Genomic DNA, 21,218 nt, shown 5'->3' on the forward strand with positions numbered 1-21,218 from the left:
CGTCTGAAACTCGGAGAGCGGGTGTGCTCACACTGCTGCATCGTCCCTTCAGCAAAAAGCACAGAGGAAAGACGTGACCAAAGGCCTGCAATGGCAACTCACTGCTGCGTGTCCTCTGTCCGTTTCTCTTTCACACTTTCTGTCTTTGCACCCATTCAGCACTGTTCAGCCCCCATTGTGTCAAACTACCCGATTCCTTTCCTCTCCTCATGTTTGGTCCTTGTTGTTCAAACTTCCCCTGCCCTTGGCATGGCTCCCTCCCTGTATCTATTCTATCATGCCCGTCCTCCCTTTTTATGCATGACCTGTGTTTAAAGAATGTGGCCTTATTTGTTAGACTAGTTCATTCCTGTCTCAGTGTGTTGAAATTTGCTGCAGCCGTTAATCCCACGTCAACAGTATATATACCATTTTTTACAACTGTCCTCATAAATGTCAAGAAGAGTTGCCAGCTCCAGAGACCCCAGATTATAGTGTTGAAACAAGCCAGGTTTGATTCTTTACTTTACTTACACTGAGGAACGCCCATGTCAGTATTTTTACCTTCACCACTGAGTGCAAGCCTCTCTACGTCAGCTAAAACTGCTGGAGTGAAATATGGAGGTGCATAACATGCTCATGACAGGACCAACACGACCAATGACACATCCAAGGATGCTTATCGCATGCATTAATGCACACAGATCCACTATTTTATCTTACATGTATGCATTGCACGATGAACAAACACAATCACGACCGCTAGAATCTAACCTTGTGCGTCCATTTATATACATTTTCAGCATAAAGATTCTCGACGCTTCTGGCTGTATAAGTCTCGGTATTCTGCAGTAAAGCAGGAGGGGCAGGGTGAGCTTTCTATTGGCCCGCTTGGAGATTGTGATTAAACCAATTGGTCCGCTGATCCCATCGCCGACGTGTCGCTCCGGATTTCGATAGGCCAGCTGGGCTCTTGGGGGCGGGTGCGATCGCCCCTTCGGATCACTCATTTGCTCAGGCGGCGCTTCTTCCACTGGCGGATTGGTGCTGCAAGAGGAGTACTGCGGTAACCGGCGACGCCGCGGAGGGAGATCAAGTCCTGAAAAAGTAGCAGTGCGGCTCGTTAGTTTCGCCGGTCTTTCTCAGCAAGTATCAGAGAGCAAAGGAAGGAAAGCGCCACCCTGCGTGATGCTCCGCTTGAGACCGCAGTATTTCATTTGAAAGACGTCTCACGGCTGGGGGGAACAGATTGAAGCCTAACACTTTGGAAGGTTTGAGAGAGCGTTTTTATTTTAGACCAGAAAGCAAAAATATTTGATCAGATCTCTAGATAAACTGCCATGACGTCTTTTTTTTTTTTTTCTTCATTTAAAGCAAAACCTGAAAACTGAGCATATTCTCTTCTATTTTTTTTCAAGGCAAGGCATTTTGATATAATTCATCCCGAGGGGCTGACACCTCTCAAGCCGTGCATCACCTGAGAGGAGAAGAGTGACTGCGCCACCATGGGGGTAAGACTGACGATTCCGACTCTTAACTGCGTTCTACCCCACCTGAAGTGGCCTGAGACATGAGCGGTAGCCTGCTATTCATTCCTCACTGAAGGAAAAGGGGGCTGGTGTGATGTCATTAATTTTTTCCTTTTTCCTCTATGGAAATCCCGTTCGTCGGAGTGACATTGACTGTAATGCGGAACTGTGTTCTACCCTGGTCTCCTAGACTGCGACAAATTGATGCAGCCAGTCGCGTCTAGTCTAGTGCGCCTATAGAGAGCAGCGGTGTTTAACTACAACATCTGATTTGACTTAAACCTGTTTTTTTTTTTTTACTTAGAAATAGAATTCTTCTTTTTTTTTTTTTTTTTTTTAAATTGAAATATTGAAATTTGATCGCATCATGTCCCCTTTCTCTCATCCACTCGGTCACTTTAAACAGGCACCGAGATAAAAAAAATATATATATATTTAAAAAAAACAACAACTGATGCTTAAAGTGTTACAAATAGATGTGTGGTTTAGAGGTTGTCAGGGTGGAATGTGTATTGCAGGTCTCTGATGGGCCTACTACTACGGCTATAACCTTGCCATCCTTGATAGTAGGCCTGATGGGTCTATTCTCACCAAGAGCTCTGGTGTGGTAGAGAGAGAGGAGAGGAGGAGAGAGGAGGGGGGGGTATATTCTGTTCACCCATCAATAACCTGTGGTTTTTAAAAAAAAAAAAGAGAATTTTATTCCGTTTGAAGGGGGAGAAAAAAATAGGCCTACATTAATGCCTAGAAATGAACAGGATGTCCTCTGACCTCCTTCATGCCCCCCCCCCCCGGTTGGCACTGCCCAATCTCCCGCCTGCCTGAGACGCATCTGTACGCTGCTCCGGGAAGATGCTGAGCTCCATCGCGCCCTTGCAGTGTTCGCTATCAGAGTCTCATCCTCTGCAGCCGATGACCCATGCGTCATAATGCGGTTACTGGGAATAAGCGCCTCGCCAGCTTATCCCCCCCCCCCCCGCCCCCTTTCAATGTGTGACATAACAGGGACTCTATAATCACCAACAGGGAACACATTCACACAAACTACAGATTAAAGAACAGATGCGTTCTTAGGCCTATACCATCAGATGGTACTTTGATGTTTGACAGTATGAGAGCACGCATCTTGCGTTAAAACGTAAAAAAAAACACCCATCTGTGCTGTTTCTGGTTTTATATATATATATACTTATTAGTCATGGGAATGAATCAGAGGAGGCTGGTGGAAAAAAACAAAAAACACCATGGTGCATATGCAGCCGGCGGTGTGAGCTGTTGCGCAATTTCTGCTCCAGCTCCAATCCTGCGCAGGGAGTTGTAATTTTTAATCTTTGACCGCGGTGTGTGTGTGTGAGTGTGTGTGTGTGTGTGTGTGTGTGTGTGTGTGTGTGTGTGTGTGTGTGTTGAATGATGCGGAGGTATGACGATGCAGACAAGGGGAACGTGCAGCGCAGAGAGAAATGCACCGCTGTGTTAGCGCCAGTACAGGCAAGATGTCAACGCAGTTACACAAGCATCTGATGCGCAGGCCCACCAGAGACGCTCAAGATGAAGGATCCGGCTAACCCGGCAGCGTTTAGTGGGCACTGCGTCAAAAAGGGATGTGAGTGCGAAGGCTGCATGCGCATGAAGGCGTTTGCTGCTGGGTGGAAAGGGATGGTGTGTCATTTCGGGAAATGCCGCAGCTTTTCCGGAATTTAGCATTCTAGAGCAGAGAATGAGCCTCAATGGCGATCTGCTGTTTCCTTGACTTTCACTCGATGACGGCTGAGGTCACCCTGAATGAAAAAGGGGGATGGATGGATGAATGGATGCAGTGATGGGCCCATTCTTTTTTCCAGGCGTTGCCAGTCGACCATATTTCCTTTCCCCCCCCCTCTCCATCTTTTTTTCCTTTTTTTTTTTTTTTTTGTCGCGCGAATCGTTGCCAGCTGTCCTTCCCCAAGGCCTCGGGGGGCATCGCATGAGACGTGCCTTCTGCGTCAAACCGGGGGCGGGGCCTATGGTGTGGAAATTCCCTGTGAAGAGCTGTGATAGGCTGGCACCAGGAGCACGCAGAAAAGGACAGGGCTTAGAGACAGCAGTGATGCTATGGAGCAAAGCTCGGGCATCTGTCAGGGATACCAGAGAGACAACCGGCACATTTAGTCTGGCACAAAGATGGATAGTCCTAATTTGGCAGAAAGTCTCTAAAGAAAATGTCCTTTCACTCACTCACACGCCCGCCCATCTTGCTCATTATTCTCCTCTCTGCATGAGTGCAGCTAAACATGGCTGATGCTGATGGGACTATAGGAGGAGATTTTCACCTTCAGGCACGTGACACTGTATGGGGGGAGGGTGCCACTGCTGAGAGAGCAAGAATGGCAAAGAGAGAGAGAGAGAGAGAGAGCAGATCAGTAGTGGCGGGTCTGAAGGTGTAGAGAGAGAGAGAGAAAAAAAGAGAGGGATTTAAAATGACGTAGGAGGCCTATGGTGGGGGGAGGGCTGCCTGGCTGTATATCTTGTTACAGGATAATGACCTGAGGCTCATATTACCGGGGCTCCTGTTTCCTCTTGCTGCACATTGTGGGATTGGTTATCAGGGGGACGGGAGACAGATGGGATGGGGAGATGAGGGAGATGAGGGAGGTGGTCGGGTTCGATGATCTTCGTAAGACAATGACTGTAGGGTGGGCGTGGTGTGGAGGGGTGTGGTGTCTGTGGACCGGTGCCCCAGGAGAAATGAAGGTGTCGTAGAAGCGCCGAGGCTTTGTCAGAAGGTCACACTGGTAACGAGGGGTGTGGTTGAGCTGCTTTGAACGCATTGTGTCTGAGGAGAAGCTCCTGTTGGTGTTGAGATCCTTATAAGACTTGATTAGAATCACTAAGTACCTGTGTCACCGCGTAAAGGTGTCTAGAACAGCCTGTCCTTAATATGGGCACTGGTGAGGCCTGTGCAGTGTCAGAGAATACGTTAGAAGGTGCCAGATAAAGGTAGTTCAGGATCTGGACGTGTGTGGCCTCTGCAGAGGCCCAGCCCTCAGTTTGGTGCAGAGTACTGCACATCCCTCCCCACTGCACCTGCTGCCCAATGCTGATAGGCTGCACTGTAACACAGCAGATCTGTCCCACGCGTCGCAGGGAACCAATAAAAAAAAGCACATCCATACAGGATCTGATCAACCATGTGGTCTCTCTGACCGCAAAGCCAGCTGGGATCTTTTTTGCCCTGTGGCCTAGGGGTCAATTAAGGTCAATAATGTGACCTTTGAAATGCCCCTTCATTGTCCCCTTCATGCCTCTTGTAGGCTTCTGATCAATAGATATCCACTGTAATCAGGACATGTCCCCAGTGAGAGTATTGCTGAAGGACATAGTCCAGATTTCTCTCGTGGCTCAGCAAAAAAACTGCAGTCAGCCTCCCCGCTAGTGTTAGACTAACAGAACCAGCAGCTTGTCTAACGCTAATAAAACGTAAAGGTCAGTGCTGTCGTCTTCATAGATTACTTTAAAGCAGGATTACAGTAGGCACAGATATTGACAAACAGTTTTCCAACATTAAAGTGTTGATGGTCTCCCATAAAGAGACCAATTCCGAGGGGTACTGTTGCCTGACTACAACGACATGACTAATTCAGGGTGTTGTCCTGGAGATGTGTGTATGTGTGTGTGACTGTTAATGTTTGTGTGTGCGGATTTCCTTTGTGAAGCACAAAGTATAACACCGGGCAGCCACAATGGACAAAGGCTTATTAAAATCTAACACCTTGCTGTATTTGTTTTGTGTTCTGATACCAGGCAGTGCTGCCATTCAGTGAAAAGGTTAGGAGTCGTTTTAAGATTTTCAGTTATTATATTCCTGAATAGTGAATGTGATTGATTTTCCATTCATTCAGACTTATTGAAAACATCTAGAATCACAAAACAACACATGCTTGAAAGCTCATACGGAAATTGGAATTTGGTTTAGTTCGGGTTTCGTGCAGTCAGCAGCTGTTGTACAGATGTGTGCGTGCTTGCATGCACATCTGGACATATCTGTGAAAAGCTGCCTGCTGAGGAGTCGTGAAGTGCCCTCTTTCCCACCATCGAGAGATGCCATGTTCTCTACAAGCACCAACGAACCAAGATTTACAATGGTAATCTTGACCAGGCCACATTCACACGCCAAGACTCAAAAACCACAGAACAAATATATTCCACAGTGCATTAAATAGAGCTAAAGATAAACAGTTACACAATTGTCCCTGTAGGACGAACAGATGAAGATGATTATGGGAAGGACAGAGTGGAAGGATTGAGTTTCTTGCTATTGTTTAGTTTTAGTTTTAGAAGAGGGCACTTGATAAATGATTTAAGAGCTAAAGAGAGTTAATCTCTCTCTTTGGCTCTTTGTGTTTATGTGATTTAGAGATTAACATTTTCTTTTAGTGCTCTTAAGCGGCCACAATCTTTTTATTACTCTATTTACGTATACAATTCCATTACTTGTATTTGTACATTTAATTTGAGCTGACACTCAGACGTAACAGAACGTCCCCCTGGGGACTATTGTACCAGAAACTTTTCTTTTTCACGTCTGATATCTGGAATCTCCTGCTTTTGATGCCTTTTCACTATGTTAGGTAGAAAGATAAAAAGCCTTCATATCACTCTCAAGGCTGATACAGATAAGCGAAACAAATATTTTAACAGTCTCTTTTACAAGGCATTCAAATCCTAATCTCCTAAAAAGTAACCATCTAATCCATTCGTACTGTTGGAACACATTCACCAAATTATTGTGCACCAAGACCTAATGATAAATGTGAGGAGAAGTATGCATTTGATTTTCCTGAGAGATTAGCAGAGAAAGAGGAGTGATTGAGAGGCAAAGAGAGGACGAAGCACAGAGGCCTAATCCGGTGTAGTAATCAGACTAGCTAATCCCAACAGCTATGTCCCTCGGCCTGAGCCCCCCCCCACTGTGCCAGAGCCATCCTGCTGCAAGAAACAGCAGATGGACCAATGACCTTGCAAGGTCACACATACACACACACACGCATGCATGCAACATCACACATATACACACCAATCGCATAGTAGCATGTCAGCAGATGCAGAAATGTCATTACAAACCTGCACATATCTCACATCCAATATTATTTTATTTCCCCCTTTATTTAATACTTCATAAAAATGATAGAGAGAGATAGCAAAGTGTGGTAGAGATCCAGTAATAAATTATTTTAAAAGGGTGCCTTATTGCTTAAAAAAAAAAGATACATGACATACAACACACTTACATTCATAATAATTTGATTGTGAAAGTGCTTTCGCTTCTCTACAATATAGACAAATGCAGTTTCACAATGGTGCATCACTTTTTGTCGTGCATGAGCTAACGGGCCGGACTGAAGACAAAGGGCCTTCAACCTGCATCCCCAACCGTCTCACAGAACTACAACAGAAGATGACATGAATTAGACCCAATATCCATCTGATGTTACCTTTAAAGACAGGTAGAGTTATAATATTTATGTTATAATACACCTCCATCAGACATTTTGTAAAAATGGTCCTCATTAGCACAGAGCACAAGTAAAATGACATTCCACAGTTATGGTCATAGTGGAAAAACACGCAACAACGCTGTGATGTAACTCTCACGTGTTCAGTGCGGGCGTGTTGAAGTGATCCATGCATCTGGCTGCTCTGAACAAAGAGGAAGTGTACACTCATGTTGCTCAAATACTGTGGTGGGGGGGGTGCCGAATGATTAAATGGAGCAAGGTGGTATTTCTGCCATCTAGAAACCACTTCCTCGTATTTGTTTCACATTAAGAGAAACGCACAATTGTGTTTACACGCACATCCCTTTTTCCTGTTACATGATTCCTAATGCGTTCAAGTAAAGTAGAAGAAAAAAGATAGGACATGCCAGTCCCAGTGAAACCCACGGTTGGGTGGGCATGCCTCGACCCGTTTGTCCTAAAGATGGTTGACATGATAATTCTCTCAGGTGCCACTCCTAAAAACGACTCGTGTTGTAGGTCCATGATGTGAACAACATTACAGAGTAGTATTACTTGATTTCCGTCTGCCAAAATAAATTACAACTGTGTACTTTTATGGTACATAAAAGTCAAACTTTGCCTTAAACATGGCCAGTTATCTTTCAAATCACAAAATACACTATTAACTGCAACTCCACGTGTTCAAAGTACAATGGCAGCTCTTTCCTTCTCAATACATATTACATTTGTGTCTAATCATATTATTTCACAATCATTTGGTCTCCATCTCTCTCGTTCGCTCTACATCTCCCTTTCTCTCTCTGCCGCAATGCGCGTAGACGCTGCACACACGCACTGTGGCCAACACAATGACTCACCTCCGCTCACACAGACACAAAAACACACCAATTCCTTGAATCAATTACCCGTCTGTGTTATACAGCAGTGAATACAGTGTCCAGTTACAGATGCATCAATTATTACTGGTCCCCGGTAACATCAGGGGATCCTAGCAGTACTAGGCCACTGCTGAGCTTGGTCACCATGGCTACTTGTCCTGCAAACACCGGCATTCATCAGAGGATAAAACGCAAGATTTATTTTGGTTAGTCAGAGCCGGCCTGTAGAAGAAAAAGAATAAAGATCAAATCAAATACATACCAAGACACATAAAGCAATTGGCCTTTTTTATGAATTAATGATATATTTTAGGCAGATTTCAATGAGCCAATATGTAACTGGATGTGAGTGATTGCACTTTGTAATCCATAAAGGAGCATCCGATGTTTCCAATCCCTGACGATGTCAGAGACGTGTCTGTCCATCAGTCTTTTGGCCTGTGTGCTTGTTTGGAGAGCGAGCGTCTGTAATTCCAGCCTCGAGTCTTTGTTTCTTTTCTCAGGACAGAGGGGGCTCATTACATTACCCAGAACTGTGTGAGACAGCTGGACACCCACACGGACGCACATGGGATGGGGCTCTTTGATGTCTTTTGCAAATGCAAGGATACTCAAGTTATATATGTACACAATATGGACTCCATCTTTCTCTGCTGAATAATTCAAATCAAAGTGGTGATGGCAGAGAGAGATATACAGACAGATACATTTATAAAAAAAAATAAAAAAGATTTGTCTACTAACTACAATAACAACGGATTTAAATGTAGACAGAAGTATAGTTTGAAGGCTTTTACTTGTGTAATGAACCACCTAGGTGCAACAAAGACAAATCTTATCAGGTAGCAGGGTGTGTGTGGAGGTGGGAAATGAGAGGCAAACACACACACAGACACACACAAAGCCAGGTATGCACTTAGAATACTCCACATACTGTAAACACCACACGAGATAAATCAGTAACCTCTCTTTTCTCTTTTCTCATGCTAATAACTACTCATTTACATCCGGCAAACATACCCAAACAAACAGTTACCCTGAGTGAGAATATAAGCTATTAGCATATGTGAACAAATGCTAAAAAGTAACACACACACAAACAATTCATATGTAAGGTTTTGTAATCTATTAGAGTGGGTTCACTGCGGGTCAAACACTGACACAGAGCCAGCAGACAAAGACTACTGGTCAATATCTAATTAGAAGCATGAGCGAAGGGTGACAACAGCTCTTCTCTCTCTCTCTCTCTCTCTCTCTCTCTCTCTCTCTCTCACACTCTGTCCCTTTCTCCACGCGGCCTCTCTCGCTCTTTATCTGTCCCTGCTTCTCACCTCCCACTGACGTCTCCCTTTCCATGTGCCTAATCGCATCCGTCATCCACCCCCTCAACATCCATCTCCCCGTATCTCTACTTTTCACCACGTATCCCTTTGTTTGGCACTCCTCTCCTTCTCCATACCAAACACTTCTATTGTCTGGCCATATGTGTGTTTGTGACGGGAAGAGTGTGTGTGTCCATGTTTATGATATAAATGTCAGTGTGCATATGTTAATAAGAGCAGGTGCGCCATTGACAATGCTTCCTAAATGTGTGTTTGCAGCGTTCCTCATTGTCCATTGACAAACTAGCCATAACAAGAATATTATACCAACAAATTCATACTTAAACACCTGCCAGTCTGTCATCTTTTAGATTATGGTGCCTATTTGATACTGATTAGAAGGTAAATCTGTTGCTTTCCAAATTAGTCAACACCTTTGATCTCTAAATAGAGATTTGGAGCCTCCATTCATTCAGTTAAGCTCCAATACATAATGACATGCATGTAATAAATACATGAATGTGCCAACATTCCCTTTTTCTGAATCTGAGACACACACACATACATACACACACCACACACACACATACACCCACACATCCCGGTTCTGTCTCAGAGGGGATGAGCAGCAGTACTTTTCCACTACATCAGTTTCTTCTATATGCAGCCTCTGCCTCACCAGGCCTGCCTGGTCTTGCTGCGGCAAAGGGATTTGCTCACCTGCTCCTTTGTTTCAGAGCTCCGTGTGTTTGCATGTGTGTGTGTGTGTGTGTGGGTGTGGGTGTGTGTGTTTGCACTCAGGTCAAACAGCTCCTTCCCACCGACATGCTACTCTCTGCCTGACATGCTCGAACAAATGGTTTTTATTGTTTGCTTTGAATTCAGCAGCGGTTGTTGAGCAGCCAGCGCTCCACATTTAAGTGAGCGAGAGTTGTCATCCACATGCTGCTTCCTGAAGCGGTTCCTTTTTTTTTTATGATGACAAACTAGAAAGACAGGTCTTTGTTACCGCTAGTATATGGAGAGGCATGATTTCACAAGAGTTTCACACAACGGCAGTACAACCACAATCACCAAAGTGTGAATTGAGGTGGCAAGTTGCTCAAGATGTGTGTTTTGGTGTGGTTTGGGTGTGTGTTTTTTTCCCCGGAGGACCTGGGATTTTTGTAGACCTGTAAGTTTGGTGCTTGAATTTTTAAGTAAACATTAAGCATTAGGTCAAAGGAGAGAACTGTTAGTAGTTCACATTGGTACATTGGTACTATGATATTAGATGCAAAGAGAAAAGTGCATGCGGCAATGGTACTGCCTGGTTGTACCACCAGAGGGTGCTTACTTTACTTCAGTGAATTTCACCACACAGTTGTTTTTTTTTATTTCCAGTGAGGGTACACGAAACCCGTGTCTCTTATCGAATTTAAATTATCAATGAAATTGTAACCTTTAACCTAATCTCTGACACACAAACCTTCATTAAGAGGTCTGTTGTCATGGAGTATTAGTTATTGATGTGTCTGTCTGAGGATTAATTATGTGGCTTCCATATCAGCAGGACTTTGCTACTCCGTCATACCATCAGTGTAAATCAATTTGACTGCATTGATCTGCCACCGATGGCCGTTTCCTTGATGACTTGTTTTTTGTCAGTGAAGGGCCTGACCACTAGGACCCACTCACACCTCCTGGGAGGGATTTATGCCTTTCCATGTCACCTTTGACCTTTAATGAGGGACATTTTGTATTGACGTGGCCCAGCATGTCATGCTGCTCTCCTTCCGGACAACAGGCTAGTGTTACAGTTATAGGCCTAGAAAGACTAGAATGTGCAGTGGTGGAGAAAATCTGGGGTTATAATAATCCACTCATGTCTAGTTTAACAACATAAGCCAATTTCTGAGGGGATAATTATAGTGAGGAGAGTACCTGAAACGACAGGCAGCACAGTAAAGCAGGCGGAAGAGGACGAGGACATTTGATGCGTCTGTGTGTGCGGGCATGCACTTGAGACTTAATTTTCAATCATTGACATCAAAGAGTCTCTGATGTATCTGGTCTAATAGTGTAGAACATACTAGAGTCTAATCTGAAAGCCTTTGATGTGGACCGACCCTGTTTTTCCGCTCTCTCTCTCTCTCTCTCTCATGTCCTTGCTGCTAGATAAATGAAAAAGACCAGGAACCGATTAGTTAAAACCTGCAGGTTACACCATTTGCACTTGTTTGTGTCTCGATGTGTCCATCTGGATGTTGTGGACATCAGAGCAACAATTATTTGATCAGTGGAGGGATCAAACAGATATGGCATGGCAGACCGGAGGCACATGCTTTAATGTGTGTTGATAGTGCACGCTTAATGTGGATGTTATTGTCCAGAGACAAACACCAGCTACCAAATGTAATGCCTTTATCTTTCACTTCTTCAACAACTCTTATGATCATGGGTTTTTATATGCTCTTCATCTGACATCCTCCTCATAAACGAAATACAGGCTACTTCATGAGGCCACTTCACAAGGGTACAACATTATTTACTGTGTAGTGAAAGAGAAACCTCACGGGCAGTTCAGAAAAGCCCGCTGGCTTTGCAGTCAGGTACTGGTAAATACTGTTAGAATGACAGACATTACAGCTCTCTGAACAATTAAAGTATTTAATTCATTTTCAGAGTGTTCAGTTTTTAGTTAGTTAATATAAGGTTCTGGCCCAGAGAACAGTTAAGATCCTAAACAAAGGCGCACAGGCTACTATTTCCTTAATCTAGTTGTATAGGCATGTATAAAACATGTGTGTGTGTCTGTAGTATGGCCGTTCAGACAGTTACCGCGTTGCCACCACACAGGACAAAGATGACCGATCCCCCAAGAAGAAGAAGGGGGGTACCAAGGACATGGACGACCTGAAGAAGGAAGTGCCCATTGTAAGTAAAACCTTCTCTTATCTGTGATGAATACATGCGGAACGGACTGTTAGCATAAAATAAGTTTAAGACCAATTCACTTTTGATCCTGTAGTCAAAGGTAATTCATTTGACACCTACAATTCCCTAATTATGAATATATTTTAATAACATCCATGCATTTTTAGGATGCGTGTGAATGATTTTAACTTTTGAAAAAACATCTTCCATGAGAATATAGTAAAATTAATTGACACCAACTCTGTTGGAGAGAAGAGAAATCTTTCTCATGCAGGCCAAAACAAAATGTATTTTTGCTGGTATGAGGGGCGACTTGTTATCAGGAGGTCGTCACTTTGATCCCACATCCCTGCGCAAGAAACAGACACCTGGGTCGCCATATATCGGCCCCAATACTCTTAAGTTTCAGGTGAACTGCATGCATGGAGTACATTTCCAATTACCTTGACTGTAATTAAGTTATTGGATGTTCTGAAAATGCAAAAAAGAATCTCAAAGACTCTTTTGCATTACATATCTGCATAATTCTTGATTCAATCTGTCCTTGCATGCAAAACATGGCAAATACTAGACATACTGAGCTACGCAGAGTATTGATTGTTTTTTGTTTTTTTTCCAGACGGAACACAAAATGTCCATAGAGGAAACATGCAGGAAATACCAGACTGACATTGTTCAGGTGAGTTGATGATATGTGTTGTGGACAGCAAGGCGTGTGTGTGTGTTCAGCTATGGTTTAAGACTAGTTTTCCTGTTGGCCACTAGGTGGCAGACTTATCTTGTTTTATTACAGTTTTGGACAATTGACAATCCAGCTCCAAAGTCGTGCTAAAGAAATATGAGAATGTTAACAAACATAAACAAACGTGTGTCTTTTATTGTGCTCCCTCCAGGGGTTGACCAATGCCAAGGCAGCAGAGTATCTGATCAGGGACGGTCCCAATGCTCTCACCCCTCCTCCCACCACCCCGGAGTGGATCAAGTTCTGTCGCCAGCTGTTTGGTGGATTCTCCATCCTGCTGTGGACCGGCGCCATCCTCTGCTTCCTGGCCTACGCCATCCAGGCAGCCACTGAGGACGATCCTGCAGGAGACAATGTGAGCATCCACACACACCGTCCACACACATACTCCCATCTGAGCCATCTGCACCTCATTAACACATCCGTCACACTTCCCACTATGAAGTACAGGCATAAATAACACCTCGGCAAAGCGAGTTCATCATCACACACACTGTATCCAGTGCTGTTCCACAGACGACACTCACATATGTTTGACTGTTTGTCTCTCTGTCTCTCTCCAGTTGTACTTAGGTATTGTGCTCACAGCTGTCGTCGTCATCACTGGTTGCTTCTCATACTTTCAAGAGGCCAAGAGCTCCAAAATCATGGAGTCTTTCAAGAACATGGTGCCTCAGGTAAATATGTATTCGCTCAGGTGATACCAACCCATGTCCGAAAGCTTATTTTGATTCCCTCTGGAAAGGGGAAACTGACCGTAAAAGCTTGAAAGTGAATATTTTTAGGATTTTTGGAAACAAGTGGCAGTCACCAGAAATCAGGGGTTGTTAATGTGACTTACTACCTCTGTTTATGTAAGTCTTCACACTTACCTTTTTACTGAGATGGAGTGTGCATACTTTATATAGCAAAAGGACGTGGCACAGCTGGTGGTTGACGCACTCTGCCTGAAAATAGTTCTGCCTATTGTGCGGTTTTATTGAATGGATGAAATACTTGCTAACAATATCTATAGTCAGACGGTTCTTCTCACGTGAAGGGAATGAAAAGGTCTTTGCTTTTTTTGCTGTCACTCCCCATTTTCTGATACACCATGTTTCTCTAAATATTGTGTTTGTGTGATTTTCTAACCAACACTGATCTCTCTCTGCAGCAAGCGTTGGTGATCCGTGAGGGTGAGAAGGTACAGATCAACGCTGAAGAAGTGGTGGGTGGAGATCTGATTGAAGTGAAAGGTGGAGACAGGATCCCTGCTGACATCAGGGTGGTTTCTGCTCATGGCTGCAAGGTAGGCACACTCACGCACACACACACACAGTTCACACACACACACAGTTCACACACATTCAAAGTCTTGCTTCTTGTTGTATGTAATTCCTGTTTCACTTCTCTGTTTCCCTTTAGGTTGATAACTCCTCCCTCACAGGCGAGTCAGAACCTCAGAGCCGGTCACCTGACTGTACCCATGACAACCCCTTAGAGACCCGAAACCTTGCTTTCTTCTCCACCAACTGTGTGGAAGGTATGGTAACCATGGCAATACTATGACACGTCGTTATTAACTTGTGTGCCTGTGGTTTGATTTAAAGCCATCAAATTGAGCAGAGTAATAAAAGTCTTATACCTAACTTTATTCTTGGACTAAAATGTAATGCATAATTCTAGCTGAGAAAAAAAAGGCTTATATTTGACATCATTATATATGTGTTCTTTTTCCAAACCAGGCACAGCCCGTGGCATTGTTATCTGCACCGGAGACCGCACAGTCATGGGTCGCATTGCTACACTGACCTCTGGCCTGGAGACCGGCAAAACCCCCATCGCAAAGGAGATCGAGCATTTCATCCACATCATCACAGGTGTTGCCGTCTTCCTCGGTGTTACCTTTTTCATCCTGGCCATCGTCCTGGGTTACAGCTGGCTGGAGGCTGTCATCTTCCTCATCGGTATCATTGTGGCTAACGTGCCTGAAGGGCTGCTGGCCACTGTCACTGTAAGTGGACAAATAATTAGATACATCTTTGGCCCTTTACACTTGCACCTGAATTAGATACTTTGGTATCATATGTTATATATTTTGCAGTCTGTTGTTATTGCACATTTTGGACACGTAGCATTTTCTTGATTTTATTTCTCTCTATATGTTTGTACGTCTTTTATCGATGCTTGCTAGTTAATATGTAAAAGTAGCGCCATTTCTTTATATGTTATTTTCATCACATTTCTCTTTCATTTTGAAAGGTGCTATAAAATTAAAAAAATATTCTTATTTAATGGTACCGTGAGCTCGCTTTATTTAGCATCAAGAAACAGAGAAATTAATTTCTGGAGCTTCACAGCTGATACATCCCATCACAAAGAATAATTAACATTATACATGTATTTGTCTGCAGGTATGTCTGACCCTGACTGCCAAGCGTATGGCTAAGAAGAACTGCCTTGTGAAGAACTTGGAAGCTGTGGAAACCTTGGGCTCCACCTCCACCATCTGCTCCGACAAAACAGGCACCCTGACCCAGAACAGGATGACTGTGGCCCACATGTGGTTTGACAACCAGATCCACGAGGCCGACACCACTGAGGACCAGTCTGGTAAGTGAAGATGACCACTGATGAAATATGTAAATACTATAAAAGGGATAACTCACGTCATAAAGGTTAATAATACCCACTCTTCTGTACCCGCTCCAGGTGCCTCCTTTGACAAGAGCTCAGTGACCTGGCTGGGTCTGGCTCGTGTCGCTGGTCTGTGTAACCGCGCTCAGTTTAAAGCAGGACAAGACCAGCTGCCCATCCTGAAACGTGACGTGGCCGGCGATGCCTCCGAGTCCGCCCTGCTGAAGTGTATCGAGCTGTCCTGTGGCGCAGTCAGGGCGATGAGGGAAAGGAACAAGAAGGTGGCTGAGATCCCCTTTAATTCCACAAACAAATATCAGGTAAGTGAAAGGTTTTATTACAGCTGTGTGCACAAGAAAAAACCCATATGCCCAAACACCCTGCTCACTAAATGAAATGTAACAATCTGCTCTCCTCTTCCAGCTCTCAGTTCACGAGACAGAGGACCTCAATGACAACCGCTACCTGCTGGTGATGAAGGGAGCCCCTGAGAGGATCCTGGACCGTTGCTCCACCATCCTGATTCAGGGCAAGGAGCAACCTATGGACGAGGAATTGAAGGAAGCTTTCCAGAATGCCTACATGGAGCTGGGAGGACTGGGAGAGAGAGTACTGGGTAAGTATAGATAGAACTGGAGGGATTCAAAGATACAGGGAGGGAGAGGCAGTGTAAACACAGTCTGACTATGCTCTGAGGTTCAAACAGGTATTTTATTAAGCTTTTAAGAAAAATACATTTCCCAATTACTTACAAAAAGTATTTTCCACTTTTATTTAGATATTCCACATACTGCAATATATTTCCATTTAACAAAAAATGCATCATTCCATTGATTTTACTTTCTGAAAAAAATGATGTTATTTTAGTCATTGCTTAATTGATCGATAGAAGTGTGACTGCAATTTATTAATTTAGACAAATTTCAAAATATGCAACAGCTCATGATCATACACTATTTTTTTTCAATTTAAGATCTGTGGAAAAATCTTAGGAATTATTAAGACCAGGCACTTTTGATATGTCATTTTCTGAAGAGTGTTGGAAGTTGTATCAGAGGATAGGGATAGGGGATCTGGGTTGATACTTAGATATCAAAAATCAAACACTAAATCTCACACTTCTTGTCCCTCCAGGTTTCTGCCATGTGATGCTGCCAGAGGATCAGTACCCCAAGGGCTTTGCCTTTGACACAGATGACGTCAACTTCCAGACTGACAACCTTTGCTTTGTTGGCCTCATGTCCATGATCGACCCTCCCCGTGCTGCTGTGCCTGATGCTGTTGGCAAATGCCGATCTGCTGGTATCAAGGTGAGTTTTTTTCTTGCAAGCCGAATTTCAGATTTCTTTATTCCTTAAAGTCTTGTAAATATAATGTTAAGACCAAGTTGTGATTATGGTATAAAATGTATAAAATTTTACTTTTTAGGTCATCATGGTCACCGGAGATCACCCAATCACAGCCAAGGCCATTGCCAAGGGAGTGGGCATCATCTCAGAGGGCAACGAGACAGTGGAGGACATCGCAGCCCGTCTCAACATACCTGTCAGCCAAGTCAACCCCAGGTAAAGAATGCTCACAGAAAAACACACACAAAATCAAACACACAGTCATTAAAAAAATTATAATAATGGTAAATTACAAGATCCACGTCAACGCTTCACTGTCTTTGTTTAGGGATGCCAAGGCCTGTGTGATCCACGGTACGGACCTGAAGGATCTGTCTCAGGACCAGATGGACGACATCCTGAGGAATCACACGGAGATCGTCTTTGCCAGGACCTCTCCTCAGCAGAAACTCATCATCGTGGAAGGCTGCCAGAGACTGGTTTGTGCATTTTGAGATTGTTTTTAGAGTAAAACGCCTTATGGATAATAAATGCTTGGGATGACTTGAACAAGTGGAGGTTATTAATTCAGCGTTGTCTTAATGCTCTTTGTAGATCACATTGGGTACATTAGGGGACTTAATTTATAAATAGCATTATACTTTTACAACAGCAGATGGTGCTATTTATCTGTTGAATTTTATTCCCTGACTGATACATAAGACAAGTTGCTGTTATTTTGACAGTAATTTCATTTCATCGAAATAAATTCAATTCATTGCATCATTTTATTACATTTGATTGCAGTTTAAATGTGACGGTTTAATTTAAGAGACACCTGTTCAACATTGAGGTTGTTTTCTAATCAGGTTTATTTTTAAATGGAGCCAAAACAGTTTACCCATGAAGTATTGACTCGTTTTATAACCTTGGTCGTATGAATTAAGAGTATGAATCTCTAGCTAAAAGATAAATACATTCAACAAGTATAACTTCCTCTATATCTTTATCCTATACAACCTCATCCTCACCCTCCTGCCTCTCTCCCAGGGTGCCATTGTGGCTGTGACAGGTGATGGTGTGAATGACTCACCTGCGCTGAAAAAGGCTGACATCGGTGTTGCCATGGGAATATCTGGCTCAGATGTGTCCAAACAGGCCGCCGACATGATCTTGTTGGATGACAACTTCGCCTCTATCGTCACAGGAGTGGAAGAAGGTGAGAAGACCCAAAAGGACAGAACTGGAACATGTAATGAACATGTGAAACTGTCTGACTTATTAGGTGATGTAACCTGTCTGTTTTTCCCCCCTTCAGGCCGTTTGATCTTTGATAACCTTAAGAAGTCCATTGCCTACACCTTGACCAGTAACATCCCAGAGATCACCCCCTTCCTGCTGTTCATCATTGTCAACATCCCCCTGCCACTGGGAACCATCACCATCCTCTGTATTGACCTGGGAACAGACATGGTGAGCGCTGATCAAACACTCGCCCGTCTTCTACGACAAACGCAGCTTTCACTGAATCTCTATCTCATCACTGAAAACACTGTAATGTACTTAAAGTTCACATTTCTCCCTCGTCCCTCAGGTCCCAGCCATCTCCTTGGCTTATGAAGCAGCTGAGAGCGACATCATGAAGCGTCAGCCCAGGAACCCATTCAGGGACAAGCTGGTGAACGAGAGGCTTATCAGCATTGCTTATGGACAAATCGGTAGGTGACATGAAGATTGCTGCCACTGATCCGAGCTCTGAATTGTGTTTGATCTGGATTGAAGTTTGATCCTAGTTGCCTGAAAGTCATTTTATGTTTAAATCAATCTTTATCCACCTTTCATTGCTCACAAACAACAGCTGGATTATCTTTGGAACTATCTGCAATGTTTTTGGGAGAAAACTACATTAAGAAAGTTACAAATCTGTGAATGTGTGTTTTTTTTTGCTCAGGTATGATCCAGGCTCTTGGAGGCTTCTTCGCCTACTTTGTCATCTTGGCTGAAAATGGTTTCCTGCCCACTCATCTAGTGGGCATCAGGCTCAATTGGGACGACCGCTCTGTCAACGACCTGGAAGACAGCTACGGGCAGCAATGGGTTAGTGTGGAGTTTTATGTGTTTAAGTGCACTTAAAGGTGTTTTCTTGTTTTGGTTACTTTATCTTACTGTGTCTTTCCTCTCTTGCCCCCAGACATACGAGCAGAGAAAGATTGTTGAGTTCACATGCCACACAGCCTTCTTTGTCAGTATTGTAGTCGTGCAGTGGGCTGATGTCATTGTCTGCAAGACCAGGCGTAACTCTGTATTCCAGCAGGGCATGAGGTGAGCCCAAAATAAATGTGATGCCGATATGCTTAAATGTGCCCTCTCCGTAATTGATCTTTTTGCCAATGAGATTAAGCGTTATATGATCTAAATAGGTTGACATGTATCTCAGTTGTGGCTCTTCAACATATATTGTGTGTCTCCATCCAGGAACAAGATCTTGATCTTCGGCCTGTTTGAGGAGACAGCCCTGGCTGCCTTCCTGTCCTACTGCCCAGGCATGGATGTGGCACTCAGGATGTATCCTCTAAAGTAAGTGCCACATGAATCACATGCATTCATATGCAATAACTCTGGTTCTATGACATATTGTGTCATATCTGTTTTAATTGCTTATTTTTAACCCTTGTTCTCTTGTTTTGCCCACAGGCCTAGCTGGTGGTTCTGTGCGTTCCCCTATAGTTTTCTCATCTTTGTCTATGATGAGGTTCGAAAACTTCTCATCCGTCGTAACCCTGGAGGTAAGTTTGTAGCATTTAGGGGGAACTATTGGCAGAAATGGGATATAATATTAATAAGTATGTTTCTAGATTAATCAATTAATGAATTAATACATTTGCGTTACCTTAGAATGAGCAGTTTATATCATCATACGGAGCAAGTCCTCTTAACAGAGCCCGCCGCCATGTTCTTACAGTAGCCCAGAATGAACAAACCTAGCACTGGCTCTAGATAGGGACATTTTCGCTTTTGCGTCGGCCACCATAGTTCTTCTACACTCATGGCACACAGGAGAAGGTTCTGTTGGTTGCCATTTGCAACATCGTTGCTAGATGCACTTTTGAACTACCCCTTTCTTTAAAGGAAGTTGTGGTTTTACGCTGGACTATTTCTTGGTACGGTCACTTCCTGGAGTCTCCTTTGGTTACTTGGCAAATTCACGGCGATGACAAGATTAGAGCAAGTTACTGCACCCAGCCAAGCAAAAAACTCACCTAAATCCATGTAGTTTTTACGTGTTAAATTATAATGTGTTAAAAGGTAGCAGAGGTTCTCTCATCGTCAGACAGAGGAAGGTTAGCTGTTTACCCGTTTCCAGTCTTTGTTCTAAGCTAAGCTGACTGACTGTTGGCAGTACAGTACTTCTAAAAAATTTTAACTAGTCCTTTAACTAATGCTAATTCAATGAAAAATCTGCATAAAATATGACTCGAAAACACTGAATTGACTTTGTACTTTCCTTTGTTCTTCTCTCCAGGTTGGGTGGAAAGGGAGACATACTATTGATCAATGGAGCATCTTTGCTCAAGCCCCCTACATGTTCCTCTTATTTCTCCCCCCTGTCACTCCATCCCTGGCAAACCACACCTTCAGATGCCCCGCCCCCTTGAAGATAAAGCCCGCTTCGAAGCAATTTTCATCACAACTGCCCCAAAGATTAAAAACAGCAAAAGCACCTTTACAACTTTCTACATTGACCCGCCCCCCTTTCTCCCCATCTCCTATGATACTCTTTGCATGTGTTCTCTCACTGCTGTGTACATAAACCAATATATCTACCAAACGGCAGCTGCATATTGTGTATGTAGATTTGAATGAGCTAAGGATACAAAGGGAGTGTCTACGCTCTGCAAAAAAGGGCCATCCAGCTCCTTCCCTTCCCTGTTCTCCCCCTGCTCTCTCCCCCTCGTCTGTCTCTATACCTTCGTTCCCCTCTATCTTTCCCCTCCTCGCCAACCCCTTTGCTTGTCCTCCAATCACACAAAGATGTAAAGATCACACAGTGAGATCCCCACCGCTGACACCACTTCGACTGCCACCTCTCGCCTCCGTCTCCTGTCTGTGAAGGACCAGCGGAGTGGCCATTCTCCCTGTCGTTCTCCCTACTTCCACCTTCCTTCTATTCCGTTTACTCGACGGCCACAGTGTTGTTGTTTTTTTAATATGTGGGGTACGGGGGGGTTTCGATGATTTTACTTGTCTTTTTTATTTCCAAGAAGGGAGGGGGGGTACGTGAGAGCTGCTTTTCCTCATTTAGGCCTAACAAAGCACACCCCATGGCGTCCTGTCCCCCTCTCTCCCCCTCTGTCTCTCACACCCCCCCCTCCCCTCCCCTCCCTCCCGCCCCGTTTGTCTCTGTTTGTG

General features: G+C 43.9%; 1 protein-coding gene across 2 annotated transcripts; it reads left to right on the forward strand.

The window, feature by feature from the left end:
• Positions 1 to 1,034: 1,034 nt before the first annotated feature.
• atp1a3b (ATPase Na+/K+ transporting subunit alpha 3b) lies at positions 1,035 to 20,456 on the forward strand. Of its 2 annotated transcripts, none has more exons than XM_054621580.1 (23): positions 1,035 to 1,250; positions 1,398 to 1,490; positions 12,006 to 12,122; positions 12,742 to 12,801; positions 13,016 to 13,219; positions 13,428 to 13,541; positions 14,018 to 14,152; positions 14,269 to 14,386; positions 14,589 to 14,857; positions 15,258 to 15,456; positions 15,556 to 15,800; positions 15,904 to 16,096; positions 16,615 to 16,790; positions 16,909 to 17,045; positions 17,158 to 17,308; positions 17,859 to 18,027; positions 18,127 to 18,281; positions 18,403 to 18,526; positions 18,760 to 18,905; positions 19,000 to 19,130; positions 19,284 to 19,385; positions 19,503 to 19,594; positions 20,332 to 20,456. In XM_054621580.1, the coding sequence occupies exons 2-23, from the start codon at positions 1,485 to 1,487 to the stop codon at positions 20,358 to 20,360; spliced, it is 3,072 nt and encodes a 1,023-aa protein (XP_054477555.1). In that variant the 5' UTR covers positions 1,035 to 1,250; positions 1,398 to 1,484; the 3' UTR covers positions 20,361 to 20,456. The 2 variants fall into 2 exon arrangements, with proteins under 2 accessions (XP_054477555.1, XP_054477556.1); XM_054621581.1 differs by having other exon boundaries at positions 1,036 to 1,250; positions 12,045 to 12,122.
• Positions 20,457 to 21,218: the final 762 nt, after the last annotated feature.

Source organism: Anoplopoma fimbria, chromosome 20 (genome assembly GCF_027596085.1).
Source record: "Anoplopoma fimbria isolate UVic2021 breed Golden Eagle Sablefish chromosome 20, Afim_UVic_2022, whole genome shotgun sequence".
NCBI classification, from domain to species: Eukaryota; Metazoa; Chordata; class Actinopteri; order Perciformes; family Anoplopomatidae; genus Anoplopoma; species Anoplopoma fimbria.